The 18,324-nt window shown below is 45.6% G+C and overlaps 1 protein-coding gene across 1 annotated transcript in view; it reads right to left on the bottom strand.

Annotated features, from left to right (window-relative positions):
- EXT2 (exostosin glycosyltransferase 2) overlaps positions 1-18,324 on the bottom strand; it is a 145,912-nt gene that overhangs the window by 103,725 nt on the left and 23,863 nt on the right. Inside the window, exons 4-5 of the mRNA XM_038764274.1 lie at positions 9,900-10,016; positions 4,505-4,700 (exon numbers count right to left, since the gene is read on the bottom strand). Coding sequence (XP_038620202.1) covers positions 4,505-4,700; positions 9,900-10,016 — 313 coding nt within the window. The remainder of the gene's footprint in view (positions 1-4,504; positions 4,701-9,899; positions 10,017-18,324) is intronic.

The following is an 18,324-nucleotide window of genomic DNA, read 5'->3' as shown; positions in this document are numbered from 1 at the left end:
ACTGTGTGCAGAGCACTGTACTAAGCGCTTGGGGAAGTACGATATAACAGAGTTGGTAGATGCGTTCCCTGCCACATAGACTTTACAGTCTAGAAGGGGTATACCTTGGTTTTCTATAATGCTTTTATTCCCAAAGCACTCTCACATTAATTAGTTCATTTCAGCCCCCATAACAATCTAGTGAATTAGGAAGAAAAAAGCAGGTATTATTATCCCCATTTTACAGATAAGGAAACTGAAGCACGGAGAAGTTAAGTGACTGGCCCACAATCGACGGCAAGTTAGTGACAACGTGGATTCGAACCCAGGTCCTGCAGCTCCTAGATTGGTGCTCTGCCACTTTGCCATGCTGCTTCAGATTAATCAGGTGTCCAACCAACCTGATTAGCTTGTACCTGCCCTAGCGCTTTGTACAGTGCCTGGCACCTAGCAAGCACTTAACGAATGCCATAAACACTGCCCCTCCAAAAAAATACCAAGGTTCACCTTAGATTTAAAATGTTTACTGACTCATGAAAGTTTAACCAGTCTGCAGACCTTTTTTCCAGCCCTTCTGTGCACTTCAGTGCCTAGTTTGCTCAATTGTTCTGTTGACTGACAGTGTAGTTAATCTATTTATTGCCCCTCAGAGGTAAGCCCTTGTCAGCAGGAACTACACCTCATGTGCCTGTTGCACTTTCACAGGAGTTTAACCACAGTGCACAGTACAGAGTGGGTGCTCAATAAACATTATTACTACCACTGGTCTCACTTGAATGAATATCAGCATTATATTAATGAGCCATTGCTCTGTGCAGTGCATTGTACAAACTGCTTGGAAGACTACAACAGAATAAGTAGACACGATGGCCCCCAGGAACTTACAGTCTAGTGGGGGAGACAAACATTAAATTTAATTTGCAGATAAGGGAAGGAACCCCAGGTCTCCCACTTATCTGTTGTATGAACTTGGGCAAATTACTTCACTCCCTTGTGCCTCAGTTACCTCATCTGCAGAATGGGAATTGAGGCTGTGATCCCTACCTCCACAGCAGACTTTTTTTTTTAAGTTATTTGTTACTGTAACTTAAGTTAACTAAGGGCTGGGGTAAGTACAAGTTAATCAGGTTAGACATAGTCCCTATTCCACATGGGGCTTGAACTCTTAATCACCATTTTACAGATGAGGTAACTGAGACCCAGAGAAATTGACTTTTTTTTCATGGTATTTGTTAAGCGCTTACTATGTGCAAAGCATTGTTCTAAGCGCTGGGGAGGTTACAAGGTAATCAGGTTGTCCCACGGGGGGCTCACAGTTTTAATCCCCATTTTACAGATGAGGGAACTGAGGCCCAGAGAAGTTAAGTGACTTGTCCAAGGTCACACAGCAGGCATGTGGAGGAGCCATTAATGCAGATTCTTTTTGGCCATTTCCTGAAGAAATCAACCTTTCAGAAAATTCAGCAAAGGCATTACAGCTTGTACAAAGTGGGGTCTTCTTCTGACCAAAAGACGAACTGTTGTGAACAGTTCGAAAATTAAACCCAGGAAGGCTGTCCAGAGATGGATAAAGGCAATGATGACAATGCAACTTCACCTTCACCTAGTACCTTTCATCAAAGAGATCAAAGTGCTTCAGCAACTCCTTTACTCGACATCTCAGCCCCTCAGAGCTCGATGGCAGAAAGTACTCCCAATTCATCAAGAGAAACAGAGGCACAGAGAAGTTAAGTGATTTGTCCAAATTCACAGAATGTCAGTGGGCTGTACCTCCATCTCACCGCCGACCTCTCGCCCACGGCCTGGAACAACTTCCCCTTCCCTATCCAGATGATCACGCTCCCCAACTTCAAAGCCTTATTAAAAGCACATCTCCTCCACGAGGCCTTCTCAGATTAAACCCTCATTTCCTCTTCTCCCCCTCCCTTCTGCGTCACCCTCGCATTTGGATTGGACTTTATACAGATTTATTACTCTGTTTATTTTACTTTTACATATTTACTATTCTATTTATTTTGTTAATGATGTGCATCTAGCTTTAGTTCTATTTACTCTGATGACTTGACACCTGTCCACATGTTTTGTTTTGTTGTCTGTCTCCCCCTTCTAGACTGTGAGCCCGTTGCTGGGTAGGGAACATCTCTATATGCTGCCAACTTGTACTTCCCAAGCGCTTAGTACAGTGCTCTGCACACAGTAAGTGCTCAATAAATATGATTGAATGAATGAATTTGCACCCTTCATTCACCCCTCCCTCAGCTCTTCTGTACACATCCATAATTTATTCATTTATATTAATGTCTGTCTCTCCCTCTAGACTGTAAGCTCACTGTTGGCAGGAAATGTGTTTTACTAACTCTGTTATATTGTACTCTCCCAAGTGTTTTGTACAGTGCTCAGTAAATACAATTGATTGATGGATTGATTGGGAGCAGATGCCTGGACTAGCACTGCAGCCACAAATCCTAACTGCTACTGGAGGGGAGGACTGGTTTTTGCTGGGAAATTAGGGAAACAGCCATGCAAATAAAATGTGTTCATCCACAGACTATTTCTCTAATTCACCCCCTCAAATGAAAGTATGGGACTGTTTGGGAAAGTGAATCAAGGACAAAAGTGACTTCAACCATAAGCTCCTTGAGGGCAGGGATCATGTTTACTAACTCTGCTGTGCTCTCCCAAGTGCGTATTACAGTGCTCTGCACAGAGAAAGCACTCAATAAATACCACTGATTGACTCAAATACTTACAAAGGATCACAAATGCCCGCTGCTTGATGTCATGCTCCTCCAATGAGCATTATCCCATCCCTACGTCTGAATGAAGCTCTCGGATCTTTGGGAGTGCCTAGCAAGGTTTCATGCCAAGAGACAAGAGGGAATCTGTTTGGATCTCAGCTAGGATCCTGTGAAGTCACCACTCATGCCAAGAGAACAACAAGATGCCCATATTTTCCTGCTTCAGGGAAAAAAATGGAAGGAAGCACTGTTTAGAAGCCTTTAAGTTAAATAGGAAGGGCACGGAGAAGGGGGTGCGAGAAAAATCCGATATTTTAGACTCCACGGGAGGCAAGTAAGAAAGGAAGCAGAAACAAGCTTTGGAGAACAGATCCATTCAATGCATCTTACAGTGGCAGGTGGAAAGCACTCATAAAACCTGAAGAGAAAGCTGCCCAGATGTGGACACACATGCTCATCTACTCTGATAACCATTTTTCCTGTCTAGACAAAGGTTACTATAAATACATCTGCTCACATCATCGTTGTTATCAGCCAGACATTCCAGAAGGAGCTACGGCGCTTTGCAAGGGAAAGTATTTTAATAATCTCAGCATGTGCCAGCTCTTCTCAGAGTTCAAAAAAGCCCAACTCCTCCTTGCTGGCTCTCCTTGAGCAAGTCTGTCTGCATTTCAAGTAGCTAAGCGAACAAAACCCAACTGTTCTTCTCGGCTAAATCTTTAGGAATTCTCTTCTTCCCTGCCCCGACCCTAGTGGAATGCTAAATATGTTGCCTTCAAAACATCCCAAAACTGACAGATAATGCCGTTTGCTTGTGGCAGTTAGGACCGCTGTCATTCATCTAACTTTGATGACGGACACAGAAGCGCTCAAGAGACTGTGTGTACAGAGCAAGGAGAGGCAGAACTGAATTACTAACCTGCACCTCGGCCCCTCTCAATAAAGCAGACCAGCTGGCAGTCCCTCTCCAAACATGGGGTCAATCAATCAATCAATGGTATTTACTGAGCACTTACTATGTGCTAAGCACCTGAGAGAGTACAAAAAGGAAGTTGCATATTTCACCACCACAGCTCAGATCCTTTAAACAAGTCTGCTTGCCCAGCTTGTCATGGCTAAATGGCCCAGGCTGGGTTAAAGGACTTTGCCATCAAACTGCGTTGCCCAAATTAAACACTGTCAGTCAATCAATCATATTTGAGCACAAACTGTATGCAGTACATTGTACTAAGTGCTTGGGAGAGTGCCATCCAATAGTGTTGGTAGACATGATTCCTGCTTTCAAGGAGTTTATAATATAGTGGGGGAAACAAACATTTACGTAAATTACAGACAGGGGAAGTAGCAGAGTATATGGAGGATATGCACCTATGTGTTGTGGGACTGGGGGTGGGATGAGCATGAAAATGCTTACAGGGGTACAGTCCCAAGTGCTTAAGGCAATGCTAAAGGGAGGGAGGATAAGGTGGGGAAAAAGAGAAGGTAGTCCAGAAAAGCTTCTTGGGAAGAGTGGTGGTCTGTCAGATATGAAGGGGAAGGGATTTCCAGGCCACAGAAAGGACGTGAGCAAGGGGCTGGTGGCGAGAGAGATGAGATCGAGACTTCCTTTGAAGTCCAAATGTCCAATGCTGCCACAGAGTCCAAAACCCACCATAAGGGAGTGAGTCGCAAAACTCCGTTCATCGTCATCATTTACTCTTCCAGGTTGACATGAGCGTAAACCTGCCCCAGCAAAAAGCCCCCTCGGCCCCAGTCAACTCTGCAGGCGGCTAAAGCCAACCGCTTACCTGCAGGACCTGGGGGTAATCAAAGACCTGGTTCCTGTGGCAGCGCTTACGGAAGGACACGACTCCATCTGACAGGTTGGTGCATTTGTCCAGGACCAGCACCGTCTCCCCATACTTAGCTTGGAGAGTCTCTAAGTCGGAGAGGTACTCAGAGTGGAGACCCATCTGGGATAACAGGAGAAAATATCTTCGGGGGCTGAAAAGAGAAAAATCAAGGTAACTCAAGGATGCCAGGGGAGAGCTGGGATCTTCAGAGGTCATAATAATAATAATAATGATGGTATTTTTTAAGCGCTTACTATGTGCCAAGCACTGTTCTAAGTGCTGAGGTAGATACAGGGTAATCAGGTTGTCCCATGTGGGTCTTACATTTTTAGTCCCCATTTTACAGATGAGGTAACTGAGGCCCAGAGAAGTGAAGTGACTTGCCCAAAGTCACACAGCTGACAGCGGAGCCGGCATTTGAACCCATGACCTCTGACTCCAAAGCCCGTGCTCTTTCCACTGAGCCACGCTGCTTCTCCAAAGGTAGTCTCAATGCATTCTGTGTACAGCAATGGGTATTCTCTGTGCCCAACACAATGAAAAATCAAACAGCTGATGAACAACTGAACTTCAGTGTCGGGACTTAAATCTCTCAAAGACAACAAAATCAAATATGGGAAAAATACATGAAGGCAAGGGTGGCACAAAAAGCTAGGACTCAAATGATTGGTTGAGTCAACTCTAGACATGTCGATGAGTTAACATTGAATGACTGGATGACAATCAATCAATAACTGACATTTATTGAGCAGTTACTGTGTGTAGAGAACTGTATTAAACACTTGGGAGAGACTGTAGATTGTAAGCTTGCTGCGGGCAGGAATATGTCTGTTATACTATTATATTGTACCCTCCCTAGCACTTAATACAGAACTCTGCACACAGTAAGTGCTCAATAAATACAATTGACTGACAGTACAATACAACAAAGTTGGGAGACACATTTCCCGCCCACGGTGAGCTTCCAGATTTGATGCTTAACCATTAGTTGCTTAATTGTCCATCATTTGTTATAGGGCCATTCTCTGTTCAGGTACAGGTCATCTCTGTAACAACCACAAAAGCCAACTGCATGGCTGATCATCTGTAATATTCTCTGTAGTCCTTAAACAACCCTAATCAGGCTGGCTCTACTCTTGGTTAATTGTTTTTATAAAGGACAAGTCATTCTCAGTTTTCCTATCACTCACTCTTCAAAGGAACAGTATGGAAATAAATGGAAGTGTCTTGGAACATCGGTGCCATGGAAATTCAAGATATCATTATTCTTTGGCTGTTTTATAAATAAGTCTAATGGACATGCTGAGGGAAAATAAGTTGCTCGAGGCCCAAATCAAGTCAGGGAGGAAACTAGCAGACTCGGAGTTCAAGGCCAGGGAATTCTCACTGAGCCTTAGGCATTGCTCAGATGCCTAAAAAGACGGAGTTGGGTTTTTATTAGATCATCTCTGCACTTCAAAGAAGGCAGAACGGATTGGGCTTCCTCTAGCCTTAGAAACCAAATCTTTACGCTGAGTTCAGGCCCAACTGTAGCAGGGAGTAAAATGGGCCTAGGCATAGAAGCAATCTATGCAAACAGGGGGACTTTCTCTTAGAAAGGACTCTTCCCCTACCACCTCCAGAGAGTGAACAAATATTTCCTTGTTCATTGGGTCAATATGGCTTTGGTCTCCCAAAAAAGGTTTATGCTAACTCCCTCTGCCAAGCTCCTCCTCTTTGCCCAGGTGAAAGATAACTGAACAAAACAAAACAAACAGTTGTTCCAGTAGGCTGGCTCGGATTTCAATCAATCAATCGTATTTATTTAGCGCTGTGTGCAGAGGAGCTTTACCAAGCTCTTGGGAAAGTACACTATAACAGAGTTGGAAGATACATTCCCTGCCCACTAGGAGCTTATAGTCGGAGATAAACATTAAAATGAATTACAAATATGTATGTAAGTTCTTTGGGACTGAGGGTGGGGTGAATAAAAGGTACAAATCTAAGTCTCACTCCCCTTCACTCTGCATCATGTTATTTGAGAATATAAGTGCCACTTATGTCCAAAGATTACACATTAATATATTAACGGCATCACGAGAGGTGATTAGAACACAAGATCTTGCCATCTGGAAGTCCAATGGACAATTAACTAACCAGTCAGGTGGACTTGGGGCCATCTCAGTGGGCTGTGTCCTAGGATCACTAAGAACTACCTTTCTCGAAAGAGATTCAGGGTTATAATGTCACTCATCCTCACTCCCGGTCAGTAGTGCTAAGAGTGTGGTATGGTCCAGGTGGGTTTAATTGATAGGAAACATAAAGCACAGAGTTTCCTGATAGTGAAGGCACTTTTTATCCCTCCTTTTCAAAATATAAATTTGCAATTTGGGAACCTGGAGAGTGTAGAAAACTGTTTCGGTGGATGACTGCCCTCTTGCAAACTTGTACTGCCCTGACTGACAGACTGGGGCATTAAGTTAACAAAATCTAGTGGGGAGGGGGGAATATTTGGGGGAATCTGAAACCACTGGCGGCAGCTTTCTCGTTTACCCCCAGGAGTGATTATTTTGAAAAACAACAAATAAAAAACACAAGAATGTTTTCAAAAAAACTATATTATGAAAGTTGTAAACTCCCAATTTAGCTCCTCCAAGAGGGAAAATGCCAAGAATCCCAACTGAAGCCAACACAGCTGTGAGGAGGGGCTATCAATAGCAGCCAGCGGCTTCCCACTTGAAAAAGAGAATTGAGGGGGGATTTAAAATAAAAACAAAAAGAGGGCCTACCAGTGCCTGGGTGACCTACAAAGAGATGTGAGAAGTTCCCAAAGAAGGAACTCTCCCAAAGATCAGCAGACCAAAAATGTGACCATTGACACAGGGCGGAATAGCAAGCCCCTGACTTTGTTTCCTGTCTTCCCTACACAATTCCTGGTTTTTTGTACAACCGCCAACTTAGAGACCTAGTGCCAGGGGAAGGCACAAGGCAAATACGTGGGTCAATTTGTCAACTGAGTAGCAGGGGGCTTTTTCTACAGATTGCTTCTTCTCTCATTAATCATTCATTCAATCGTATTTATTGAGCGCTTACTGTGTGCAGAGCACTGTACTAAGCACTTGGGAAGTACAAATTAGCAACATATAGAGACGGTCCCTACCCAACAGCAGGCTCACAGTCTAGAAGGGGAAGACAGACAACAAAACAAAACATATTAACAAAATAAAATAAATAGAATATGTAAATATGTACAAGTAAAATAGAGTAATAAATCTGTACAAACATACATACAGGTGCTGGGGGGAGGGGAAGGAGGTAGGGTGGGGGGGATGGGGAGAGAGAGAGGAAGGAGGGGGCTCAGTCTGGGAAGGCCTCCTGGAGGAGGTGGGCTCTCAGTAGGGCTTTGAAGGGAGGAAGAGAGCTAGCTTGGCGGATGTGTGGAGGGAGGGCATTCCAGGCCAGGGGGAGGACGTGGGCCGGGGGTCGACGGCGGGACAGGCGAGAACGAGGCATAGTGAGGAGGTTAGCGGCAGAGGAGCAGAAGGTGCGGGCTGGGAGGAAAGAAGGGAGGTGAGGTGCAGGGGCGAGGTGATGGAGAGCCTTGAAGCCGAGAGTGAGGAGTTTTTGCTTGATGCGTAGGTTGACTGGTACCCACTGGAGATTTTTGAGGAGGGGAGTAACATGCCCAGAGCATTTCTGCACAAAGATGATCCAGGCAGCAGCGTGAAGTATAGACTGAAGTGGGGAGAGACAGGAGGATGGGAGGTCAGAGAGGAGGCTGATGCAGTAATCCAGTCAGGATAGGATGAGAGATTGAACCAGCAGGGTAGCGGTTTGGATGGAGAGGAAAGGGCGGATCGTGGCGATGTTGCGGAGGTGAGACCGGCAGGTTCTGGTAACAGGTTGGATGTGAGGGGTGAACGAGAGAGCAGAGTCGAGGATGACACCAAGGTTGCAGGCTTGTGAGACAGGAAGGATGGTAGTACCATCAACAGTGATGGGAAAGTCAGGGAGAGGGCAGGGTTTGGGAGGGAAGATAAGGAGTTCAGTCTTGGACATACTGAGTTTTAGATGGCGGGCAGACACCCAGATGGAGATGTCTTGAAGTCAGGAGGAGACACAAGCCTGAAGGGAGGGAGAGAGAGCAGGGGCAGAGATGCAGATTTGGATGTCATCAGCGTAGAGATGATAATTGAAGCCGTGGGAGTAAATGAGTTAACCAAGGGAGTGAGTGTAGATAGAGAACAGAAGGGGACCAAGAACTGACCCTTGAGGAACCCCTACAGTAAGGGGATGGGAGGGGGTGGGGGAGGAGGGGCCCACAAAAGAGACTGAGAATGAACAGCCGGAGAGATAAGAGGAGAACCAGGGGAGAACAGAGTCTGTGAAGCCTAGGTTGGATAGCGTGTAAACAACCATCCTAACACTAGTTCCCTTCTAGTTATATTTATTATTAATAATAATAATGTCACTTGTTAAGCACTTACTAAGCACTGGGGTACTGTGAGCCCACTGTTGGGTAGGGACTGTCTCTATGTGTTGCCAATTTGTACTTCCCAAGCGCTTAGTACAGTGCTCTGCACATAGTAAGCGCTCAATAAATACGATTGATGATGATGATGGGGTAGATGCAAGAGCATCAGGTTGGACACAGTGCCTGTCCCACATGGGGTTCACAGTCGAAGTCAGGGGGAGTAGGTTTTAATACCCTTTGTACAGATGAAAAAATTGATCCACAGAAGTTAAGTGACTTGCCCATGGTCACACAACAGAGAAGTGGCAGAGTCAGGATTAGAACCCAGGTCCTCAGACTCCCAGACCAATGCTCGTTCCACTAGGCCACACTGCTTCTCTAATTACTGAAGCTTTTAACAAATAAAGGTGAATCAATGCTACAGGAACCGTTGCTGAGGAGGGTGAAGGAATCTTTTCTGGAGATGATTAAAGCTGCAAGTCTGGAATAATTTTTATGCAATCCCCTTGGGAGATAAGGGGATGGACTAAATGGATGACTAAGGTCCCTTCCAAAGTAAATTTCTATGATCAACAATGGGCAAACTTCTTTTAATAAAAGCTTAGAATTATACACAGGAAGTATGTGCCAGTACACAGGCTAAGGGAAAAGATCCAGAAATATTTTCTCCAGGGTGGGTGTTTTGTTCCAAGTCATTTTTTAAATGATATTTGTTAAAAGCTTATTATGGGCCAGGCACTGTTCTAAGTGTTGGGATAGATACAAGATAATCAGTTTGGACACAGTCCATGTCCCTCACGGGGCTCACAGTCTTAATCCCCATTTTACAGATGAGGTAGGTGAGACCAGAGAAGTGAAGTGGCAATCAGCACAGGAGACAGCCCCAAGATCTCTTACCCGGGTCCTCTGTCTGGTAAATCGACCTCAGCTGACAATGGACTATATACAGGAATGCTGACATCGTAGCCTTGCCTGTACGTCCACGTGGAGAAGCCACCACCAGCCAGCAGAGCCCTGGAACAAAACAATTTCAATACATGGCAGAGGTTAAGAAAGGTTACAATTCATTCATTCATTCAATCATATTTATTGAGCGCTTACTGTGTGTGGGGCACCGTATTAAGCACTTGGGAAGTACAAGTTGGCAACATATAGAGGTGGTCCCTACACAACAACGGGCTCACAGTCTAGAAAGGGGAGACAGACAACAAAACATGTGGATAGGTGTCAACTGATCAGAATAAACAGAAATAAAGCTAGATGCACATCATTAACAAAATAAATAGAATAGTAAATATGTACAAGTAAAATAAATAGAGTAACAAATCAGTACAAACATATATACAGGTGCTGTGGGGAGGGGAAGGAGGTAGGGTGGGGGGATGGGGAGGAGGAGAGGAAATGTGGGGCTCAGTCTGGGAAGGCCTCCTGGAGGAGGTGAGCTCTCAGTAGGGCTTTGAAGGGAGGAAGAGAGCTAGCTTGGCGGATGTGCAGAGGGAGGGCATTCCGGGCCAGGGGGAGGATGTGGGCCGGGGATCGACGGCGGGACAGGCGATAATGAGGTACAGCGAGGAGGTTAGCGGCAGAGGAGCGGAGGGTGCGGGCTGGGCTGGAGAAGGAGAGAAGGGAGGTGAGGTAGGAGGGGGCGAGGTGATGTACAGCCTTGAAGCCGAGAGTGAGGAGTTTTTGCTTGATGCGTAGGTTGACTGGTAGCCACTGGAGATTTTTGAGGAGGGGAGTAACATACCCAGAGCGTCTCTGCACAAAGATGATCCGGGCTGTAGCGTGAAGTATAGACTGAAGTGGGGAAAGACAGGAGGATGGGAGATCAGAGAGGAGGCTGATGCAGTAATCCAGTCGGCATAGGATGAGAGACTGAACCAGTAAGGTAGCAGTTTGGATGGAGAGGAAAGGGCGGATCTTGGCGATGCTGCGGAGGTGAGACCGGCAGTTTTTGGTGATGGATTGGATGTGAGGGGTGAAAGAGAAAGCAGAGTTGAGGATGACACCAAGGTTGCGGGCTTGTGAGACGGGAAGGATGGTAGTGCCGTCTACAGTGACGGGAAAGTCAGGGAGAGGGCAGGGCTTGGGAGGGAAGATAAGGAGTTCAGTCTTGGACATACTGAGTTTTAGATGGCGGGCAGACATCCAGATGGAGATGTCCTGAAGGTAGGAGGAGACCCGAGCCTGAAGGGAGGGAGAACAGGGGCAGAGATGTAGATTTGTGTGTCATCAGCGTAGAGATGATAGTTGAAACCATGGGAGCGACTCTAGACACAGCAGAGGGGGCTGTCCCATTTGGCCCCCTGATTTTCCATTTTCTGATTTTCTATCCATCCCCAAGTCTCAATGCCTTCTAAGATCCCAAGGCCATCTTCTTTAACTAATGCTACCTAGCCTTTAAACACAATCATTGCCCAGAAGAAAATTTCCAGGGACACTCCCTTCTTTGCTCCACTCAGAATCTAGAAAGCCTACAGATCTCATTTTCCCTCATCCTTCACAGTGTCAGGTAGGGCTCAGTTATCAGGCGTTTAGCAGCTCGGTAGCCAGAATATAACAGAGGCTCCTCCACAACGGAGGCCTTTATTAAGCCTGATAAGGTTCATGAGAAGTGAAGAAAAGCTGTAAAAAATGGAAATGATTAATTTGAACAGAAAGAATAAACTTTGATCAATCAGTGGTATTTACTAAATGCTTACTACGGGCAGAGCACTCTAAGAACTTCGGAAAGTACGATACAACAGAATTAGCAGGCGTGTTCTCTACTCACTACGAGCTTAAAGTTTAATGTTTCCCCCTACTTTGAGGGGCACTAGAAGGAAAAAAAAAAGTTCCCTCAAACAGATTTTATTTCTGCTACTCACAAGACAGTAAAACCTTAGTTCTCTTTAAGCTTATTCAATTTAAGGCAATTTTTTATGGTACTTGTTAAGTGATTATTATGTATTAGGCACTGTTCTAAGTGCTGGAGTAGATACAAATTAATCGGGTCAGACACAGTCTCTGTCCCACATGGGAAAGAACAGGTTTTTGATCCTCATTTTATAGCTGAGGAAAACCAGGCACAGAAAAGTTAAGAGACTTGCCCAAGGTCACACACAGCAAGCAACTGGCAGAGCCCGGATTAGAACCCAGGTCCTCTGAATCCCAGGCTCAGGCTTCTTCCAATGGAGTGAACTGCTCCCCTATCAATCAATCATATTTATTGAGCACTTATGTGTGCAGAGCATTGCTTTTTAAAAATGAGGAAAAAACTGCAAGGCTGGAACACGGGTGAGGGCAGTCCTGGCTAGGATTCATTCATTCGATTGTATTTATTGAATGCTTACTGTGTGCAGAGCACTGTACTAAGCTCTTGGAAAGTACAACTCAGCAATAAAGAGAGACAATCCCTGCCCATACCAGGCTCACAGTCTAGAAGGTATCCTGGCCCAGATTCTAGTACACACTGCTTAAGACAGAGATATTCAAACTGAGGTCTGGACTCTCAATGGCCCTGAAACACCCCAAGACATTTAGTTAACAGCTGGGGGTGGGTGCTGAGGGATAAACTCCAACTGATCTCGTTCTGACTCCTTACCATTCTCTGACAGTTTTGAAGACATACAATGCTTGGAGATCTTAGAAGCAGCGTGGCTTAGTGGAAAGAGCCCGGGTTTAGGAGTCGGAGGTCGTGGGCTCTAATCCCGCCTCCTCCACTTGTCAGCTGGGTGACTTTGGGCAAGTCACTTAACTACTCAGTGCCTCAGTTACCTCATCTATAAAATGGGGATTGAAACTGTGAGCCCTACGTGGGACAACCTGATTACCCTGCATCTACCCCCAGCACTTAGAACAGTGCTCGGCACATAGTAAGCGCTTAGCAAATACCAACATTATTATTATTATTATTCTGTGCTTGGAGGGGGTTGAAAGACTATATAAATGCCAGAATCTGACTGCTCAGAGACTTCCCTGAGAGAAGTTCCCTGGGACAGACTAACCAGCTGAGGAAGAAACCTCCAGGATGCTTCCTCCAGTGATCACCTCCAAATCATCATGACTTCCTTTGTTCAGCCAAGACTACATATGCATCAGGCCTCCTCTGATCAATCAATCAATCAATCGTATTTATTGAGCGCTTACTGTGTGCAGAGCTGATGATGATGACGATGATATTTGTTAAGCGCTTACTCGGTGCCAAGCACTGTACTAAGCTCTGAGGCAGATGCAAGCTAATCGGGTTCGACAAAGTCCATGTCCCACATGGGGTTTACAGTCTTAATCCCCATTTTCAAGGTGAGGTAACTGAGGTACAGAGAAGTTAAGTGACTTGACCAAGGTCACACAGCAAACAAGCAGCAGAGCCGGCCGTCCACCACCACCCCCCTGATGCCACCTCTACCATTCCAGTTCCTCGGGCTCATTATTCCGACGGCAAAGCAGGAAAGCCCAAAGGTCAGGTTCTGGATCATTACTGCTGCCCTTGCAGTTTTCACACACCCCAGCTTTCTTTTTCCCTAATTAGAAAACAGCAGCCAAGTTGTTTCCATTGGATCCGGGGAGGCCTTCGATGGCACCTCATCAGCAGGAAGAGAGCAGGTGTGTGTCATGCCACTTTTTACAGGAACTCCCTCCCCGGTGTCCCGACACCCCACCAGATAGCCGGCAGAGGCCTGAACAGTTCCAGGGGCTGCAAGACATTATGAGAAACCACACATTCGGCAACTCTGATTGCTACCAATCCACCCTCCATCCCGATGACAACCTACATTCCCATCTAACATGACTAGTTTAAGTTCAAACGCTTTCCAACCACCCCCTGGAAATCCCAATCTGTTTGCTTAAGCTTTGTGAAACCAGGAACAGGTGAGTGATGTGCACGGTCTGAAAGGTTCTCCAGCTGTTGGGGCAGTCTGTAAAACCTAATGACGGTCCTTAGTGCCTACATACGGTCTTATTTTTCCTGATTAGCGTTCAGTACTGAATACATCCAACCAAGATTTGGGCAGAGTCCAGAAACATGACAGCACGCAGGCTTTCTCTGGGCCCTTGTGACGTACATGTGGAGGAGCGGCCATGGATGTGGAGGAGCGGCCATGAAGTGTGGATGAAGGAATAATAGCCCTTGGAAGCTCATGAAGAGATTGGTCTTTCGCCCTCACCACATGCACGAGCGTTCATGCATTAAGTTCTTCTATTCAATTTTAAGTGCATCCGGCTACATAAATCTTAAGGCCTGAAGTCAACGTGGCCTAGGAAAAGGCACTCAGCTATAAATTAAGAAACCTAAGTTCTATTTCCAGATTGGTTATCGATTCATTGTGGGACCTTCGGAAAATTTCTTTACTCTTCTCTGCCTCAATTTCCCCAGTGGAGAAAGGGTCGGAACTTATTAGCCACCTTCTTTTTCCACACGGATGCTGTTAGAATGAATGAAATATTTGAAAAGAGCTTCAGAACTACCTCTGGGGAAAGAGGCATGGTATAAATCTAATGGTGTTTGATAGGCTTAAGTTAAACTCAGCAACTGTGAACTTGAGATCCGTAGGCTTGTCTAGGCTCAGAAAAAGCCACTTGTTCTCCAAGCTTTCCCCTCCCCTTCCTGATCCTCGACCCTGACTTGCCATTTCTCTTGGCCCTGGTGAGACAGTTTTCTAGACTGTGAGCCCGTTGTTGGGTAGGGACCATTTCTATATGTTGCCAATTTGTACTTCCCAAGCGCTTAGTACACTGCTCTGCACATACTAAGCACTCAATAAATATGACTGAATGAATGAATGACTCAATACTTGAACGCCACCTTGTTAACAATACAGATGAGGCGCTCCCAATTAAAACCACATTTCACTCCTAACCTGTGCCATTTTTGAACCCCGGGGCAAAAAGATTACCACACTAACCCACTGACCCATCCCGGAAGGACATCTGGGCTCCAAACAAACTTCACATCCAAGGAGATGAAAGACAGACATGGTGATTCATTACCCACAATTTTCAGGGTCGCCTTTGATCCCTTAAAAAAAAAAACCCCAAGAAAAGGAATAAAGATTGCTTGGGTTTCCCAGGGTCTAATGCAGAATTCAACTTTTCCTTGGCTATCTGACTCTTCCCCACAGCTGAATCGCTGTTTGTTTGGTTTGTTGTTTTCATGGTATTTGTTAAGCGCTTTCTGTGTGCCAGGCATGTACTAAGCACTGGAGGAGATAAAAGCTAATCAGGTCGGACACAGTCCACGCCCTACGTGGGGCTCACAGTTTTAATCCCTATTTTACCAAAGTAACTGAGGCAGAGAAGTTAAGTGACTTGCCTAAGGATGGAATGGAGTGGAATCCATTTAACATATGGAAGTGACCAAAATAAAATTCACCTTTCAGGGAAATGCATACAGTGCAAAGTCAGTATTAAACGAGTGCCCAAATAGAAGCCAGAACTCATAAAAACAAACATAACACTTAGAGGTAAAACAACTGCACTTTTAATATCCTCTCCTCCCTCACCTTCAATCACTAATGCATTTCACATCTTCAAATCACTAAATCCAAAAAACAGTAGCCCATTCAGGGCCAAATGCCCCTTTAGAGGGGGCAGAGGAAGGAAAAAATAATCTTCCAGGTGATAGAAGCATTTAGCGGATTTCCACCGCTTTAAAAGAATTTATGTGGTTTTCCTGCCCTCTAGAGGCTGACATATTCCCCACACTTTCTGTTCAAGTAGTAATAATAGTAATAATAATAATAATTATAGCATTTATTAAGTGCTTACTATGTGCAAAGCACTGTTCTAAGCGCTGGGGAGGTTACAAGGTGATCAGGTTGTCCCACGGAGGGCTCACAGTCTTAATCCCCATTTTACACATGAGGTAACTGAGGCCCAGAGAAGTTAAGTGACTTGTCCAAAGTCACACAGCTGGCAATTGCCAGAGTCGGAATTTGAACCCATGACCTCTGACTCCAAAACCCGTGCTCTTTCCACTGAGCCATGCTGAAGTGCTTATGGCATGCAAAGCACTTTATTGAGCCCTGTGAAAGGATACACATTTGGGAATTAGACACGGTCCCTGTCCCTTCTTGAGTGGCCACAGCCACCCTGCTCCTGGTCCTCTGGAAAACCCCTCTTCTGGGAATCGGGAGAACTGGGTTCTAATCCCAAACTTTTTAAAAATATATATATATATATTTGTTAAGTGCTTACTATGTGCTAAGCACTGTTCAAAGCACTGGGCTAAATACAGGTTAATCAGGTTGGACACCTCTGACCCACATGGGGCTCCCAATCTTAATCCCCATTTTAAAGATGCGGTAACTGAGGCCCAAAGAAGTGAAGCGACTTGCCCAAGGTCACCCAGCAGACAAGCGGTGGAGCCGGGATTAGAACCCAGGTCCTTCTGACTCTCAGGCCCGAGCTCTATCCACTAGTCCCAAGTGTCCCCTAGCTAATGTAGGCACAGATTGTGTATGCGCTTGACAATGGGCTGCACTCCTACCTGCCTGTTTGTTCATTGCACACAAGTGGCAGGGAAGAGAGAGTGTGCGTGGCACTGTGTGAACACTAGCACCATAATCAATTCCCCTGAGCAGACTCCCTGTCCTAGAGTTTCAGGACGGAAGACTCATCCACCGTCCTGTCACTGAATATGGTAGGACACAACATTGACTCCAGATCTCTATTTAAAAGAAAGTCTTCCATAGTTATTACAACCTTGCAGGAATCACTGGCCTCGGTTTACACTCTGAAACACAGTGTTTCCGACTGCCGTAATGACAGACCGTCCAGGTTATGACTTTACAGCACAGCATTGACACCCTGCTGTCACCCCGGCGGTAAATTGCACATCAATCCCTCTGCGTGTGCTCAGCCCCTGCCCACCTCTTCACTGGTTGCGCTCCGTGCCCCTCCAGGAACACGACTGGCAGGGACAAGAGAGTCTCAAGACCAGGTTCACCCGTCGTTCTCAGTGGGAGATTCGGTCACCACCCAACACAAACTGGGCTTGAGATCACAAGTGGGCTCCCATTCTCTCTGCACCACCATCCTCAGCAAAACACAAGTAAGGTGCTGCCTGCATTTTGTCCGCATGAGATTGATATCAAGTAGGGATCAAAACAGTCCACCCAAAATCCAGCTACTGCCCGGGATCCCAGGGTCCACTGCAAGCCAGTGAAACATGCTTCCCCCAGGATACCCAGAGGCTGTAAGCTCCTTTCACTCATTCGATCGTATTTATTGAGCGTGTACTGTGTGCAGAGCACTGTACTAAGCATTTAATAATGGCATTTATTAAGCGCTTACTAGGTGCAAAGCACTGTTCAAAGCCCCTTCCTTCCTCTCCCCCTCGTCCCCCTCTCCATCCCCCCATCTTACCTCCTTCCCTTCCCCACAGCACCTGTATATATGTATATATGTTTGTACATATTTATTACTCTATTTATTTATTTATTTATTTTACTTGTACATATCTATTCTATTTATTTTATTTTGTTAGTATGTCTGGTTTTGTTCTCTGTCTCCCCCTTCTAGACTGTGAGCCCACTGTTGGGTAGGGACTGTCTCTATATGTTGCCAATTTGTACTTCCCAAGCGCTTAGTACAGTGCTCTGCACGCAGTAAGCGCTCAATAAATACGATTGATGATGATGATGTTCTAAGCGCTGGGAAGGTTACATGGTGATCAGGTTGTCCCACATGGGGCTCACAGTCTTAATCCCTATTTTACAGATGAGGTAACTGAGGCACAGAGAAGTTAAGTGAGTTGCCCAAAGTCACACAAGTGGCGGAGCCGGTATTTGAACCCATGACCTCTGACTCCAGAGCCTGTGCTCTTTCCACTAAGCCACGCTGCTTCTTAAATACCAATGATTGATGCTTGGTGTCAAGTCCTTTGGGGGGAGGGGGGGCATTACCCACTGTTCATTCATTCATTCACTCACACAATCGAATTTATTGAGCACTTTACTGTGTGCAGAGCACTGTTCTAACACCATTGGATCTGCACCGAGGTAAAGACAATTAGCTTCATCCCTGGAACTTTTGGGCAGGGTGGGGATCATACCTAGCCTGCCCTGACCCTCTGCAGCCAGAGCTCCTCCTCCTGTCCCTGATAGCAGAAAGAGGAGGAGGGTGAGGAATAGAAAGATGAAGAAGAGAAGGAAGGTGGGGGAGGAATGGGCTGTTATGCTCAAAATGAAAAATAGGCATTCTGCTTAGGCTTTTATTTATGGTATTTATTAAGCGCTTACTATGTGTCATGCACAGCACTAAGCACTGGGATAGATCCAACCTTATCAGGTTGGACACATTCTTATTCCCCATTTTACAGATGAGGTAACTGAGGCACAAG

Source organism: Tachyglossus aculeatus, chromosome 22, assembly GCF_015852505.1.
Source record: "Tachyglossus aculeatus isolate mTacAcu1 chromosome 22, mTacAcu1.pri, whole genome shotgun sequence".
Classification (NCBI taxonomy): Eukaryota; Metazoa; Chordata; class Mammalia; order Monotremata; family Tachyglossidae; genus Tachyglossus; species Tachyglossus aculeatus.
The sequence above is the reverse complement of the archived record's forward strand: the minus strand, read 5'-3'. Positions and strand labels throughout refer to the sequence as shown.